This window comes from Sinohyriopsis cumingii, chromosome 3 (assembly GCF_028554795.1).
Source record: "Sinohyriopsis cumingii isolate HCF-2022 chromosome 3, ASM2855479v2, whole genome shotgun sequence".
NCBI classification, from domain to species: Eukaryota; Metazoa; Mollusca; class Bivalvia; order Unionida; family Unionidae; genus Sinohyriopsis; species Sinohyriopsis cumingii.
In genome coordinates, this window is record NC_142963.1 from 58,398,990 (window position 1) to 58,415,170 (window position 16,181).

The 16,181-nt window shown below is 36.0% G+C and overlaps 1 protein-coding gene across 2 annotated transcripts in view; it reads left to right on the forward strand.

The window, feature by feature from the left end:
- LOC149802924 (inhibitor of nuclear factor kappa-B kinase subunit alpha-like) overlaps window positions 1-16,181 on the forward strand; it is a 97,374-nt gene that overhangs the window by 41,147 nt on the left and 40,046 nt on the right. For both annotated transcript variants that reach the window (XM_089952410.1, XM_089952411.1), the window contains exons 7-10: window positions 686-796; window positions 8,246-8,393; window positions 13,141-13,332; window positions 14,853-14,990. In XM_089952410.1, coding sequence (XP_089808536.1) covers window positions 686-796; window positions 8,246-8,393; window positions 13,141-13,332; window positions 14,853-14,990 — 589 coding nt within the window. The remainder of the gene's footprint in view (window positions 1-685; window positions 797-8,245; window positions 8,394-13,140; window positions 13,333-14,852; window positions 14,991-16,181) is intronic.

Consider the following 16,181-nt stretch of genomic DNA (forward strand, 5'->3'; position numbering starts at 1 on the left):
CAGATTCATGTTAGAATTGTGTGTATTCTGCACCTGTCTGCAAATTGACTGTTTCCCTGTAAGACTAATGATATGATTGCTCCACAATATTTGCCCTTCAGTAAACCATTGTTGAGTATTTTCATAGAAGTATGAAGAGACTATATTATTCTCTGTGCAATTAAATTGTTTTTTGGAAAAATTATTATTTAAATATAAGGTCAGTCAGCTGAAAGAAATTCAGAGCATCCTAAAATGTTACATGAAACGAAAAAATCCCAGGATGACAAAGTGACATTGTCCATTGTGTTACATGATGGTGATTTCATTCATTGTTGGTGATGCTACATTGTGATGTCATGTAGATTGCATTGATACCCATTTCATAAAAAAAAACCAGTGTAATCACTGCAAAAATTACCATCTGTCTCCAACCTTTGGTGTTGCAGTGTTGACACCATCATATTGGCTAAGCTAAAAATGTGACAGGTTACCGACCAAGAGTGCAGACAGCCCAGATCCAGATCTACAGTTACATAGTGCAAAGGCAATTAGGGTCAGTGCTGTTCACTTGAAATATTAAGTAAAGTTGGTATCATGGACCCTAACCTGCTGTCACTGGTAGATTTGAATCAGCATTGTTTTTAGTTGGGTGTATATTATTCATGGACACATGGTATTTTAACATTTAGTTTGTGTTTTCTAGGCATAAAGAAGTGTGCAAAAAGTCCCCTGAAGATATATGTGCCCAGTTTGACTCGGAAGGAGGGGAGGTGATATTTTCAAAAACTATACTGACACCAAATAACCTCTGCAGGTAATGAAGTTTTATCAAATTAATATTTGCATAAATGTCAAATTTTAATTGCCGTTTACATTGGTTTTTTAAACTTGACTATGCTGTGACCAACAATTTTGGTTGTTTTATAGAGGTGTCCAGTATGAAGAGTTTTGATTTTAGCTTACATGAGATAAATGTGAAATAACCAACATAATGGGTTAAGTCCATCTTACATGTAAATATTGAACACATTGATTATAAGCAAAAACAGGAAACACGTTGATTATAAACAAACATTGAAATTAAGAAATTTAATTTCAGATAATCACTTACAACTTTATACTTGCTTCAATCTGATTAAAATCAGATCTCCTCTGCTCTATGTGAAGATCTGATGAAGACTGCTTAAGAATCATGTTCTGATGATCTTTGAATTAGCCATTCAAAATGCAGCTTTCAAAAATCTGAAAGTGAATCAAATCATTTGATACACATTCATGCTCTTCATCCACGCTGCTCAGTCTCCAAACATGGAGATGTAAGACTACATCTGATTGGTCGATCAAACTAGCAATTATGGTAATAACATAGGTTACCAGAACATGTTCCCAAAAAGGATGCTGTCAGATCTTCAATGTATAACATTGGAGATCTGATTTTAATCAGATTCATCTTGCTACAGATTAGTCATAGCAATGGACAGACTTATTTGTTACCTTAGACTGGAACCTGCGCTATCTAAAGATGGATAAGGCCATCTTATGTTTACAACATATATGCCAACCAGTCTGCACTCTGCTTAGTAATTCTGTATTTTGGGTGTCATTATGGCACTACAGATTCCGTGTTCATCCTAGCTCAGTTCCTATTTCCTTTGAGCTCTTTGGTTGACTTTATGTTTCTAAGGGAAACATTGATTGAACAATCCTCATATTTTAGTCAGTGATATTACAGCTGCTATATAGGCCCAAGCCTGAAACACATGACAAATATCTGTTTTGAACCAATTTGTTCTAAAAAAGTAATCATTACTAATGATTTCATCAAGTTTCACATGGAGTATTTGCCAAAATATAGAAATGGTTGGCTTGTACAAGAATGTTATATAAATAATGACTTCTATTTTCTGCACAGTGTGTAGAAAATGTTAGGTATCAGACACAAAAGGTGGGATGATTGTAATGATTGTAGATAGCACATAACTGGATTAAAATACATGTAGCGGGCAGAGCTGGTGGGATGATTGTAGATAGCACATAACTGGATTAAAATACATGTAGCGGGCAAAGCTGGTGGGATGATTGTAGATAGCACATAACTGGATTAAAATACATGTAGCGGGCAAAGCTGGTGGGATGATTGTAGATAGCACATAACTGGATTAAAATACATGTAGCGGGCAAAGCTGGTGGGATGATTGTAGATAGCACATAACTGGATTAAAATACATGTAGCGGGCAAAGCTGGTGGGATGATTGTAGATAGCACATAACTGGATTAAAATACATGTAGCGGGCAAAGCTGGTGGGATGATTGTAGATAGCACATAACTGGATTAAAATACATGTAGCGGGCAAAGCTGGTGGGATGATTGTAGATAGCACATAACTGGGTCAAAATACATGTAGCGGGCAAAGCTGGTGGGATGATTGTAGATAGCACATAACTGGATTAAAATACATGTAGCGGGCAAAGCTGGTGGCAACAAACGCCAAGATATCCTTTTGTCAAGCCTTAGCCAACAGTAAAGTGACTTAGGCACAGACATTGTTCATGTACATTTTATTTGAACCTAATATACCTATAATATTGAGTAATCATGTCACCCTTTCTTTGAAGGATGTTTTTTTGTTTCCATTATTCTGCAGTGGCCTGAAATTTCACTTGCAGATGCAGCAAAAGTACTGTCATAACTGTTTTTGGAGATGACACCAGCGCATCAATTTTTCAAATATTGAAGACTACCCTTTTTGCCCCAGGCAACTGATGTCAGTATTGAAAACTATCCCATTTGCCCCTGGCAACTGATGTCTGTATTGAAAACTAACCCATTTACCTGTGGCAACTGATATCAGTTTTGAAGACTACCCCATTTGCCCCCGGCATTTGATGTCAGTACCTAATTACAAATATTTTTTACTGCTGAAAACAACCCAGAAATACTGAGAAATAGATCTTTCACATCTTAAAATATTCCAGAGGGGTTTGTATTCATGTTACAGTAATAATTACATAAAAACATTGCAGAGTTACAGGGGGATTGGTCATGTGAAGTTTCTGTGTATGTTCCTTTTTAGCTTTGCAATATCTAGTTAATCATTATTTTTCCAGATAGCAACTGCATATTACACTGGACAACAAATTTTTACAAAAGTCATGTTACTGAAATAAAATTAGTCAATTCTTATCAATTTTTATGTGCTGAACACGAATATGACAGTCAAATTGCAAAATTGGCTCTAGTTTTTTTGTAATCTGCAAGAAATTAATGTTTACATAACGAAATGCATTCCAATAGTAAAAGGTCAACTGTAATAGCCTACCTATAAAAAATCAAGTCATTGACTACATCTTAGATTTCTTCGCCTGTCTCTTGTACAGCTGTTCGGGAGCATCTCTTAGGAGTGTCCAGCAGTAGTCAGCCAGCATTGTAGTGGACCATTTTCCCTGGTATCTTTGTTCCATTGTTGCGATATCTTGATGAAAACGTTCGCCGTGTTCATCACTAACAATACCACAGTTGCTAGGAAAGAAATCCAAATGGGAATGAAGGAAGTGAATCTTTAGAGACATATTGCAGCCAAGTTTCTTATACTTCATCAACATGTCTTCTACTAGTTCCTTATAGTTTTCTGCCCTAACATTTCCGAGGAAGTTTGTAGAAACTAGGCGAAAAGCATTCCATGCTTGTTTCGCGTCACCTTCCAGCAAGTTGTTGAACCGGTCATCTTTGAAAAGCTCTCGAATCTGAGGACCCACAAAAACTCCCTCTTTAATCTTTGCTTCGCTGAGTCGAGGGAATTTTTCATGCAGGTATCGGAATGCTGGCAAAGTCCGGTCAATGGCTTTCACGAAGTTCTTCATCAAACCTAGTTTGATGTGAAGGGGTGGTAGCAAGATTTTCTGAGCCTCAACCAGAGCTGGGTGTTGGATATTCTTCTCTCCAATGGCTACATTCTGCCTGTGAGTCCATTCCTTCCTCATGTAGTGCATTTCCCTTGCTCGGCTATCCCACTCGCATGTATTTTGTATATCCTTGCTGCAGTCCCATTAAAAGGGCAACTACCTTCAAATCACCACAGAGGTGCCAGCTGTACTTGTTATACTCAATGGAATTCAGTAGCTGCCTTAAGTTATCGTATGTCTCTTTCATGTGGACAGCATACGCTACTGGAATAGATGGAAGAATGTTTCCATTGTGCAAAAGCACAGCCTTGAGACTCAGTTTCGAAGAGTCCACAAATAGTCTCCATTCTTGTGGGTCATGAGTGATTTTTAAAGCATTCATGAGGCCCTCAATATCGGAACAGAATATCAGATTACTTTCCTTTCTGAAGAAAGGCTCCAATTGCTGGTGGCGCTTTCGATATGCAGTAATTGTGACATCTTCTTCTAGAAGATTCCATTGTTGGAGTCTTGATCCTAGCAATTCTGCCTTGTTCTTTGATAAGTCCAAATCACGAATCAGGTCATTTAGTTCTTCCTGTGTTATTCTGTGTGGGGTTGATGATGCACCACAGTGAAAATCTGGATCACTGCATGCTGATGGACCAGGAGAAGAACAGGTCGACTCACCTTTGTCTTCGTCAGATGAATCAAGAGAATATTCTGCTGGAGGTTCTGGAAAAGGAAGTCCCTCACCATGTGGAACTGGTCTCAATGCAGACGGAATGTTTGGGTAGACTATTCTCGACTTCTTTCGCTTCGTTATTCCGCCGGAAAGAGGAGGAACCAAGCAGAAGTAACAGTCATTTAGGTGGTTGCTTGGCTCTCTCCACACCATTGGGACTGCAAACGGCATTGATGACCTTTTGCAATTCAACCACTGTGAAAGCTGTGTTGTACATGTAGCACAGCATATATGCGGAGCCCAAGGCTTGTCTTGGTCACCAACCTTGCATCCGAAGTAAAGATGATATGCCTTCTTCACTTGAGAATTGATACTTTTCTTCTGGTTGGCAAATGTCACTTTTGTTCTTTATTGTACGTAAATGGATAAAATAATAAGTTTTATGTAACAGTAGCTTGAACTGTCTCGCACAACGTCTAAAATATTTTAAATGCTGAACCTATCTGATTGGGCTTTATATAGTACACTGCTTACGTCAGCTTCAGCAGCCGCCTGGCATTAGTATAATAGGCCTACACATGTATAGTACACTGCTGATGTCAACTTACTTCAGCAGCCGCATGGCATTAGTATTGCATTGCATCAGAAAATGATGCAATCAACTGTGGATGATGTGAGCATGATGGTATTATGCAATGTTACATCATTATCCCGGATGTTGCTGCAGTCCTACTGGAGAAATTTACACAGTGAAACATAGAAAATGAGGTATATGAATATCTTCAAAACGAGAGCCAATACAAATTTTTCACGGTTATATTCGTGTTCGGCACACCAAAATACTACAGATTAGGGCCTTTTCAAGTCAGTAATGATTTCACTGTTGACCAGTGTTATTTACCATACATTGGGGAGCCACAATAAGTTGGCGAAGTCTTGGTTTGCAGGTTAAATATCTATGGGGGACAGCCATAGTTGGCTGCCGCCAGGTAGCTTTCGGAAAGGAATTTATTTCCTCAACATGATATTCTCAGTGATGTGCTCAAAGTACGATTAAATACAATCCAGTCAACCAGCAATCAAAATTCCAAAGGAAAATGTTGGGTATTAGACCCTCTATTACTATTTCTATTTTTGCTTTTCCTAGATTATACATAAAAAATATTCTTTTGAAAATACCTGAGTAGAAGTTATTTGCCACTTTATTCATTTCAGCTATAAACAGATACTTTTTGGAAGATTTTACAGAGGTCAAAACAAAATATTGACCTATAAATTCAGACCATAAATATCAACAAAAAATTATCTCAAGGCGGACTGTTGATTCATGTTTTAACCTGTAGATGTTTTAACCAGTTTTTTTTGGGGGGGGGGAGGTTTGGGAAAAAATGTATCATATTATTGCAGAGATATTAAAATATGGACTTGAACCTACATTTTAATGCAGAAACCTAGAATTATCTGGACTGGACTTATGTTAAGCAACCTGTCATACGGTGAAACATTATTTAAATAATATTTTAGCATCATTCTTTTTGCTTGAATTCAATAAATGTAAAATGCTTTTTTAAAAAAAATTAATGATCATTTTAATTTGAAATAGCTTACTTTATAGGTTTTACAGGGCAAAATGTATAAAGTATATGTAAAGGATGTATCCCAGCACTTCCCTGCTTTTAACTTCACCCCAAAATTCAAGCCTCTTCAATAGGTACCCAAGTGTAAGAACTGCCCCAAGGATAAATGTAATTTGTGTGTGAACATGTCTTTTTATTCCCAATACATATATACATGTACATGGTTTTATGATAAAGATCCTAATAGTTTACAGCGTGGGCTCGAGTCTCGGATTCGGCCAATGTGGGTATGTGAGAAAGCTTGCCAGTAGCTTCTCGAGGGTCTGTGGTTCTTTCCGGGGATTACTGACCGCCATGTATAGCCTATCGTGTGCTGAAAAATGGCGTTAAACCCTACAACAACAACAGCATCAATAGTTTACAAGTTATGACCTAGGGGCTTAGTCCATGTGGGGTAAAGGTGAACTCTGAGCCAGTGTCAATTGTATGTATAAATCTCTATTTTTATGACCAGTAAGTTATATATTGGTATATAGTGTGTTGATTTCAATAGACCTAGTATGTTGGGACAGACCCTTGGCTCAAAGTGAGTTAGATGTGTTAGTCAGTACTTTCATGACTAGTAGGCGCTTATATGTTTTGAAGTTGGCCATCATGCTTGTTGTTGTTGTTGTTGTTGTTCTAGGGTTTAACGCCATTTTTCAGCACAAGATAGGCCATACATGGCGGCCAGTATAACTGGTGGAGGAAGAACCCTGGGAAACCCAGGGAAGAACCACCGACCCACGAGAAGCTCCTGGCAGGCTTTCCCATGTACCCATGCTAGCCAAGCGTTGGACTTGAACACACGCAGACAGAGGTGAGATGGCAGTGATCCGGAACGGTGAGCGCTTTAGACCACTCGGCCACTCGGGGCCCCTCCATCATGCTTGTTTTCAATTTATGACCAGTGATCTGTTATGCCTCTGGGGACAATATCACTTGCATGTATACATTTTATTTTTCATGTCCAGTAAGTGTATGCATTATTATAGACTGGGAACTTTAGTAGTTTTTATGTTATGACCCAGGAGTTAAATTCTTGGGGTGGGGGTAGGGAAATATTCAAGAGTATGATCCTGGGTCCCAGTTTGATATGTATCGACACTTGAGTCATTGATCACACAAGTCAGTTCTTAGATATATGAGACAAACAACTGTAGTTATCTGAAATTTATGTAAAATAATCTCAGCCTTCTTAACCCAAACCCAGACCACTAGCATGGCCTAAGTGGTTAGAGCATCTGCCTTGGATGTGGGAGGTCATGGGTTCGAATCCCAGCCAAGGCATTCCAAAGACTTACAAAAATACTAACAGCTGCCTCACTTGGTTCTCAGCATTAAGAGGTTAATGTTAGGACTGGTTGGCCTAGTGTCAGGTTAATATGATTGGATACATCATGCTACATGTCTATAGCTTGGTGCCCCAATGCTAGACAACACTATAAACTGCCACAATGCAGACATTGTAGCAATATGTTTGGAAAGTTGTTCAAGCTATGTTAAAAATCCAAATCACATACACACATGCACCGACACACCTAGGGGCCCCGAGTGGTCTAAAGTGCTCTCCGTTATGGATCACTGCCATCTCACCTCTGTCTGCATGGGTTTGAGTCTCGGATTCAGCCAATGTGGGTATGTGAAAAAGCTTGTCAGTAGTTTCTCTAGGGTCTGTGGGATTTCCCGGATTCTTCCTCCACCATTAATACTGGCTGCCATGTATAGCCTATCGTGTGCTGTAAAATGGCGTTAAACGCTAAAACAACAACAACAACTGACACACACTTAACCCTGCACCATGGGGTGTGATCAGAATTGCATAAGTGTTGGCATAGTCTACACCCATAGGACTATCAGTGACGTAACTTCCACATATCTATCTTTAATGGTCTAGGTGGAATTTAACATTATACACATGCATATGTAGACCTGTATGGATGAATCATATCATAGTATCCCAGTTCTTCTTGTAAAGTGCATGGATAATTACAATTTTCCATATTATATATGCTCATGAAAATTCAGTGATGTCGAGTAATTTCCTGAATATTAAATCACAACACATTTTCTCACCAGATCAATGCAGACCTACATTGAAAACTGGCTTCGGTTGATGTTACGCTGGGACCCTAAGCAGAGAGGTGGAGGACTCAAATCAGGAACTCAGGAGGGAGAAAGTCGGCCCCACTGCTTTGTCATGCTTGACAACATCCTTAGTATGAAGGTTAGACATCACAGAATTTAGTCATTACACTGTACCACATATTACACAGTGTTTGACATGATGGACAGTTTTTCAGTATGAAGTTATGTATTAGTGTTGTACATTTCTGTTATTACACAGTTTTCTTTCTATTTAAGTTATATGTTAGTGTTATTTGTTTCTATTATTACACAGTGTTATTCCTGTTTAAGTTATATGTTAGTGTTGTACATTTCTGTTTTTACACAGTGTTCACCCAGTTTAAGTTAGATATTTGTGTTGTACCTTCTGTAATTACATAGTGTTTTTTCTATTTAAGTTGTTTCTGTAATACCACTGTTTTGTCCTGCTGGAAAAGATCCATGGTAGGAGGTTGTGTCGGAAATTGTGCCATTTTTTATTTCAATATTATGGTTGTGCATGAATACTTTTCAGTTTTGTTGTCACATCATTGGATGATGCTGGACAACAACCTAATTATGATGCCTGTAAATCAGATTATTCTTCATTTTAGTTTTACAGTAGTGTTTTATTATGCTGAACAAAACTATTTGAATACAGATTCTACTGCTTTATTACTGCATATCCAAAATTATTATTTTAGCATTTGTTTTTGTTGAAATAAGGGGGATGTACTTAAATGCTTTCTCATTCTTTACAACATATAATGGTCATAAGATCTTTGAGACTTTCCAGAGACAGCTAAGGATTTCACTAAGCCAAGGTAATAGGTGAAGATAATATGCTTGTTCATTACAGACTTGTGAATTTTTCATTTAGATTGCACATCATTGTACAGCATATGGTGAAATTGTATTTTCACTGCACATAGTTGTATTATACCTGCAGAACATATGGGATATTGCAGTTAACTTTATCAGTATGTCTGCCTTTCTTAATCTTTGTCTACTGATATCTCTAAAAGAGGGTTAGAGATAAGAGATTCCAAATGTTAAAGAACAGTGACCTTTATCAATATAGTTTTTCACAAACTTTATCCATGCATTCATAACAGGAAGATATATGTAAGAGAGTCAGTGTCATGGAATGAGGGAGGGAGAGGGATAGAGTAGAGTGTCCTAACTGATGCTGTTTCAGAGATCCAGATATTTAATAAAAATTTGCTATGGCCAACCATTGTTTCTAACCTGCTTGACATTTAACTTTTTTTTTAAAATAGTGTCAAAACCGCTCATTACTGTGATAGTTCATATATTTATTTAAAAAAGGTAACAGTAAATTTCAGACTTCATGAATAAGTGAAATAATATAAGAGTGTAATTTTACAACTGATTGTTGTTCATGTTTATATCTTAATTATTGTCATTATTGTCACCATCCTTATTGTCATCAGTCATAAGTCATTACTATAAAGAGAATTTACAATGTAGACAATGATATAAGTATTGAACAAGTGACAGTTACACTCTTCCTTTGTTTTGCTGACATATCAGATGGTCAGAATTCACTCTGTTGTCTGTAATTTTAGCTCATCTGTTCATACGGCCTAGTCATTAATACTGGCCGCCATGTATAGCCTATCGCGTGCTGAAAAATGGCGTTAAACCCTACAACAACAACAACAACAACAACAACATACGGCCTAGTGAGCTGATGATACGGTCATGTGTCTGTCATCTTTCTGTCAATATTTGTTGATTTCCATTCTGGAGGCCATGTTTTTGATTTCATTTTTAGCAAGTTTTCAGTATAGGCTTTATATCATCAATATCTCAGATGAGTTCCTTTATGAGTGATATCTATCATATTAATAAAGTGATTATGCATCTGATTGACTCAGATGAGTTCCTTTATGAGTGATATCTATCATATTAATAAAGTGATTATGCATCTGATTGACTCAGATGAGTTCCTTTATGAGTGATATCTATCATATTAAGTTGGCGCTCACCAGATAATATGTACCTTTGAGAGAGTGACGTATGTAAGGTGAAGTAGTTCGCATTTAAAACATGCACAGTGGAGAGAATGTTAGCATACCTCTATGCTACATTAATGTAATGTGGATGATATTTCTTTTGGATATTGTACTTTTGGAAATTTTACATGATTTAAGCACACTGCTAACTAAAATGACTGCTCCCTTGTGTTAAAAAATCAGTCTGAATTAGTCTAAAGTACACTATACATAGCAGCTATTAAAATAGGGAAAATGAATTTTGCCAGACTAGACAATACCAGCTTCTGAAAGTGCAATGAATGAATTACCAAATATATAAAATGTAAAAAAAGTTATCGGCTCTTTTTTATACAATTGACCTCTGAAGTTCAGGAAGTGAAAATGACCAAGTAGAGCTAGCACTTTTTTGAAAGGTGCACATTTGAAGTAAGGCCAAGCTGTATACGCTATAACCCATAGTACACCCATCAATCATACACCAAAATAAAGGGAATTAAAGGTTCTTTGCAATATACCTAAGATATACAAGGTCTTTTTTAAATAGCCAGTATAACCAGTGAGGAAAGCCGGGGACATTCTTTTTCTTTAAATTCCTAACCCTATGCAAAATGCGAAACTGTATAGCGCCACCTTAAAGAAAATAAAAAAATGTTTGCAATTATTTTTTTTTATTTTCATATAATTATGTATGATGTTCTGAATAAAATGGTACATTCATATTGCATTTAAGCATGAAAATAAGCTAATTATGATCATTTTTCTCTTGCTTACATAATTTGCCATGAGGTATGTTTGTGTGAGTAGTGACCTTAATTATGGGGAAATTAGAAGACTTAGAATATAGGAATAGAGTCAACTTAAATTTAAAACTGTTGCAATAAGTGACAGAAATATATGGTGAAAATGTTTCTTTTCATTTATTTGCAATGAAATAAAAAAAATAAATGAAGAGAAAGTGAATTCGCCTCTTCCATATTAAACAATAGGCAAATATTTTACACTTTGACCTTTGACCTTTATGAAGCTGATGAGTTACCTCCCTTTTCTAATTGTAAAATTCATTGTTGATATCTCAGAAATAATTCTGGCTAGTTTCATGTTCCTGTCATTCAGCATAACATTGGTTGCTATGTTTACAAAATGTAATGTGCATTCTTAAAATAGCTCACTTTTATCATGGTGGGGGGGGTAGGCTGGACTTGTTAGAGACTCTGACACTCATAAATACTGTTCTGTGGGGAAAAAGGCAGGAGAATTATTCATAAGGATTGTTTTGATGCTTGCGACTTAAATGTTTCAGCCATATAAACATAATTAAATCATAAAAAAATAATACCTACATCTTCTTTATGTTGGCGCTCACCAGATAATATGTACCTTTGAGAGAGTGACGTATGTAAGGTGAAGTAGTTCGCATTTAAAACATGCACAGTGGAGAGAATGTTTGCATACCTCTATGCTACATTAATGTAATGTGGATGATATTTCTTTTGGATATTGTACTTTTGGAAATTTTACATGATTTAAGCACACTGCTAACTAAAATGACTGCTCCCTTGTGTTAAAAAATCAGTCTGAATTAGTCTAAAGTACACTATACATAGCAGCTATTAAAATAGGGAAAATGAATTTTGCCAGACTAGACAATACCAGCTTCTGAAAGTGCAATGAATGAATTACCAAATATATAAAATGTAAAAAAAGTTATCGGCTCTTTTTTATACAATTGACCTCTGATGTTCAGGAAGTGAAAATGACCAAGTAGAGCTAGCACTTTTTTGAAAGGTGCACATTTGAAGTAAGGCCAAGCTGTATACGCTATAACCCATAGTACACCCATCAATCATACACCAAAATAAAGGGAATTAAAGGTTCTTTGCAATATACCTAAGATATACAAGGTCTTTTTTAAATAGCCAGTATAACCAGTGAGGAAAGCCGGGGACATTCTTTTTCTTTAAATTCCTAACCCTATGCAAAATGCGAAACTGTATAGCGCCACCTAATAAAGTGATTATGCATCTGATTGACTCAGATGAGTTCCTTTATGAGTGATATCTATCATATTAATAAAGTGAGTTTTCATCTGATTGACTCAGCTTGTTGCCACTCTGGAGGCATATTTCTGATTTGATTTTGATTAAACTTGGAATATATGCATATATATTGTCAGATTTTTGGACTAGTTCAGTAATGGGAACAAATTCGTGCATATTAATGAATTTTTATTATATTTTATTTCTATCTTTTAATTTAAAATAAAATATCCCAATGTGGTTTTCTCATTAAAAACCTTGTTAATTTAAGTGCCAAGAATAAGAAACTTGTGAGCTAAAAACGAATTGAATTATAGGTTCAATTGATGTGAAAAACAACTGACTATATGAACCACAAATTAAAGCTTTGTCTGTAAACTTTTACAGATCTTGGACAACTTTGATTGTGGGCAGGTGTCGAAGCATGTTAATTATGCATTTGGACAGAATTTGTATCAGACAGTAGTGAATTAGGTAAAATTGACAGGATACCATGTTTTGGAGGTAATTTATACAGGGTGTTTTATTCAGAATACTACATGAACCGCAGATTGACATTATCTGTTTATTTATGTAACCAAGGTGAGTGATATCAGACACACTTGGGCCTCATGTTAATCTATTAAAATATTTGTTTTTGCGTCACATTTTTTTTTGCTTACAGTGAGCTTGTAATCTGGATTTTTATTTAAAGAAAAATATTTCATCTAAATTTATGATATATGAAAATAATACATATTTGTACAAAAAGAATGACTAAATAATGTGTAAAATTACAGAAATAAATGAATATGTTTGTTTTTAATTGAAGATTGTATACCTCCTGCATGTGTCAAACAACATGCTTCTGACGTATCCTACAATAGAACAACACACCATGCTGGATCTGCAGAAGAGGATTACGGAGGAAACAAAAATCCCTATTGAGGACCAAGACATTATAATGAGCACTGGTCTGTCCCCTACACCAAACCAACCAGCTTCACAGTGCTGGATGGAACCAGTAAGAATTTTTTTTGAAGTTGCACCTTTTCTGTGGACCAACTACTTTATGTGTGTACATGTATATGTATGTTTGTTGAGCAGTTTCTTAATACCACCACTGCATTTGTCAGTTGTAGGTTGAACTTTCCCGAATTTGTATGTACAATGTAGTAAGAACTACTTTATTGTCAAATCTGGTTGAACTAGTCTTTAGTTTAAGACCCCAGTGGTAATGATTCACACACGGCCATATTAGGAAAGATTTGTATTCCATTAGTGTATGTATGTTTGTCAAGCCTCAGGGATTGGTCATATATGCCAGATATCTCTGACAGAACTGATTGTCAAAATCAGACATTACAAGTTTTACTTAGAAACATATTTTTTGATAATTGTTTTTATTTCAAACTCATTTTGACAAAATGTTTATTGCAGTATCTGAAAAAATGCCTTTGGGGCTTTAATAAATGCTGCAGTGTAACCCAATGGTTCCATACCATAATATGTTTTTAAGTATTCCATTTGATTTTATGAATAAAGAGGGATCAACAAAAAGATAGGCCATTTTTAAAAGGCAGTGGAAAGGAAAATGTGAAATAAGCAAGTTGTACGATCCAGCAAACCATTCCACCTATTCGTCTTAAATTTCTCTGTTCCACAGGCCCTGTAGTCTATCATGTTAGTACTGTGTCATCTAGCATGCGTACGTCTCAGTGATATGCACCTTCTATCTGCATTTTCTAACCACATTTTAAGCAATAAAAAACCAAATGTGTTAGATTTTAGAGATCAGACCACTAATTAATTTTTCATAGAACTTAATAAATTAAACAAATAAACGTTTTTTATTAGATTGTCATTCTCTGATCATGTTATATTTTCTGCCTTAATTGTAATATTTTGAAATCTAGTTGACAAAATAATAAACACTGATGAGGTTAACAGCTGAAAATTGACTTTTAAACTTTTTGAGTTGTAAATAATTGACATACAGCTGGTGATATTTGGTTGTTGAGGAGAAAATAATTGATAAATAGCTAGTGATATTTGGTTGTATGTTGTTCAACAGCACATAAACACATTAAGGTTATACAGTATCAAGGCAAAGAGCCAGAGCATGATCTGGTCAAGGGTTGGGATGTGTTTCCAAAATTTCAAAAGGGCATTGACTTTCCTCAAAAAGACACCAAAGCAAAAATCTCTGTCTATTTACACAGAGTGTGTATAATACCCAATAAATGTGCCAAAGAATAAAATGATGCTCACATTTCAAGTGTCTAGTGACTGTATGTTATTGTGCATGTGTGTGCATTTTTTATTCTTGTAACCTTGGGGGTGAGATCCAGAAACCCTGCCCCCCCCCCCCCCAACCAGCCCTGACCTGGTCTGTTATGGAATCAAACCTGCACCAATCTGGTAGCAACACAAACTACTGAGCCACTGAGAACAAAACTAACAGAAGAGAGATGGAGCATAGTGGTTCATCAATTCTGTGTCTGTAAGACTTTTTACTTGAGTATTATGTTGAATTTCTTTCAGAGTGAAGATGAATGTTTGGTATTCTTGTTCAAACGTGGTGGAGAAGACTTCAATCAAGGAGTCCAGAGGAAATTTAAACCACTACCCAAAAATGTGCAGAACATTGTCCGGGAACCAACTGTTATGATTCCTTACCAGGTTGGTTGGTTGTTTTCTTTGAGTAAAAAGCTCTCTGTTTCACACATTACCTGATTATATTAACATTACAAATTAACTTTTGTTACCTCTCAAATCCAGCTCTTCCTGGATAAAGAAAAAAAGTGATTTTTCCTATATATATCTCATATAGCAACTAAAAATAGTATCTGTGGAAAGTAACTCTTCAAAGATACAATTATAATATATATACCAAATGTTCTTCAGCCAGGCTTTTGCTGTGATAAGATTCTACTTGTCACATGATGTGACAAAATGTGATAAATATCTTTCACTTGACTTACCTTGAGTTGATGACATCTGTGGTAGTTGCCACTTTGCAGTACACTTAAAAAGTAATACTCCCAGGTCTCAAGGGCTAAAGCAGAAATGATAAATGAGCAGTGCAGATTGGGAAATGTTTTATCCCTGTTCTGAAGCATATTTAGCAGTTGATCATTTTAACAACAAAACAATACTCAGGATCTTGTTTTAGATTTAGTGCCAACAACTGCATTTCCAAAGAATGTCAATAAACCATGGTCAGATGATGCCTTCATGGAATTCAAAAAAGGTCCTTAAAAATTTCAATATTAATCCAACAACTGAAAATTTGAGTGAATACTGTATATACCAAACTAAATCTCATCCCATCATTAGAGAGAGCTAGAGAAAACATGGAGATCCAAAGTCTATAGGTTGAACTCACTTCTTAGTACTAGTGAATCATTACTGAATATAGTACAAAAAACAGATGTTGTCAGTATGAATTCATGCAGTTGGAGAGCATTGATGCTTTAGAACTTCTGCAAAGTTGTGCATATAAAAATCTGTGCCATATACAATTTGCATTTGTTTTCTTTTCTCTCTCCTTAAAGCTTGTACAATTTATGTCAATGAAAAATCTTCTGGTTTAGAAGCCAATCTACTGATCAAAATTTGTTGATCTAATGGTTGATATCCTGGTTCTGTCATGTGTAAGAATGTAAAAATACACAATGTTTTAATAATGTCAAGCATAGACTGAAAGGTTTGCTCTGGCCATACGGGCTTTAGTAATATCTGAACTGGACTGTGGTGCAATTATGGTTGGAACAGCTTGTAAATATTACTTGCTTGTACAGTACAGAATCATGAACTTAATCTTTGTTTCGGAGTATTTAAAACTTCTTAATCTTTGTCTGGGAGTATTTA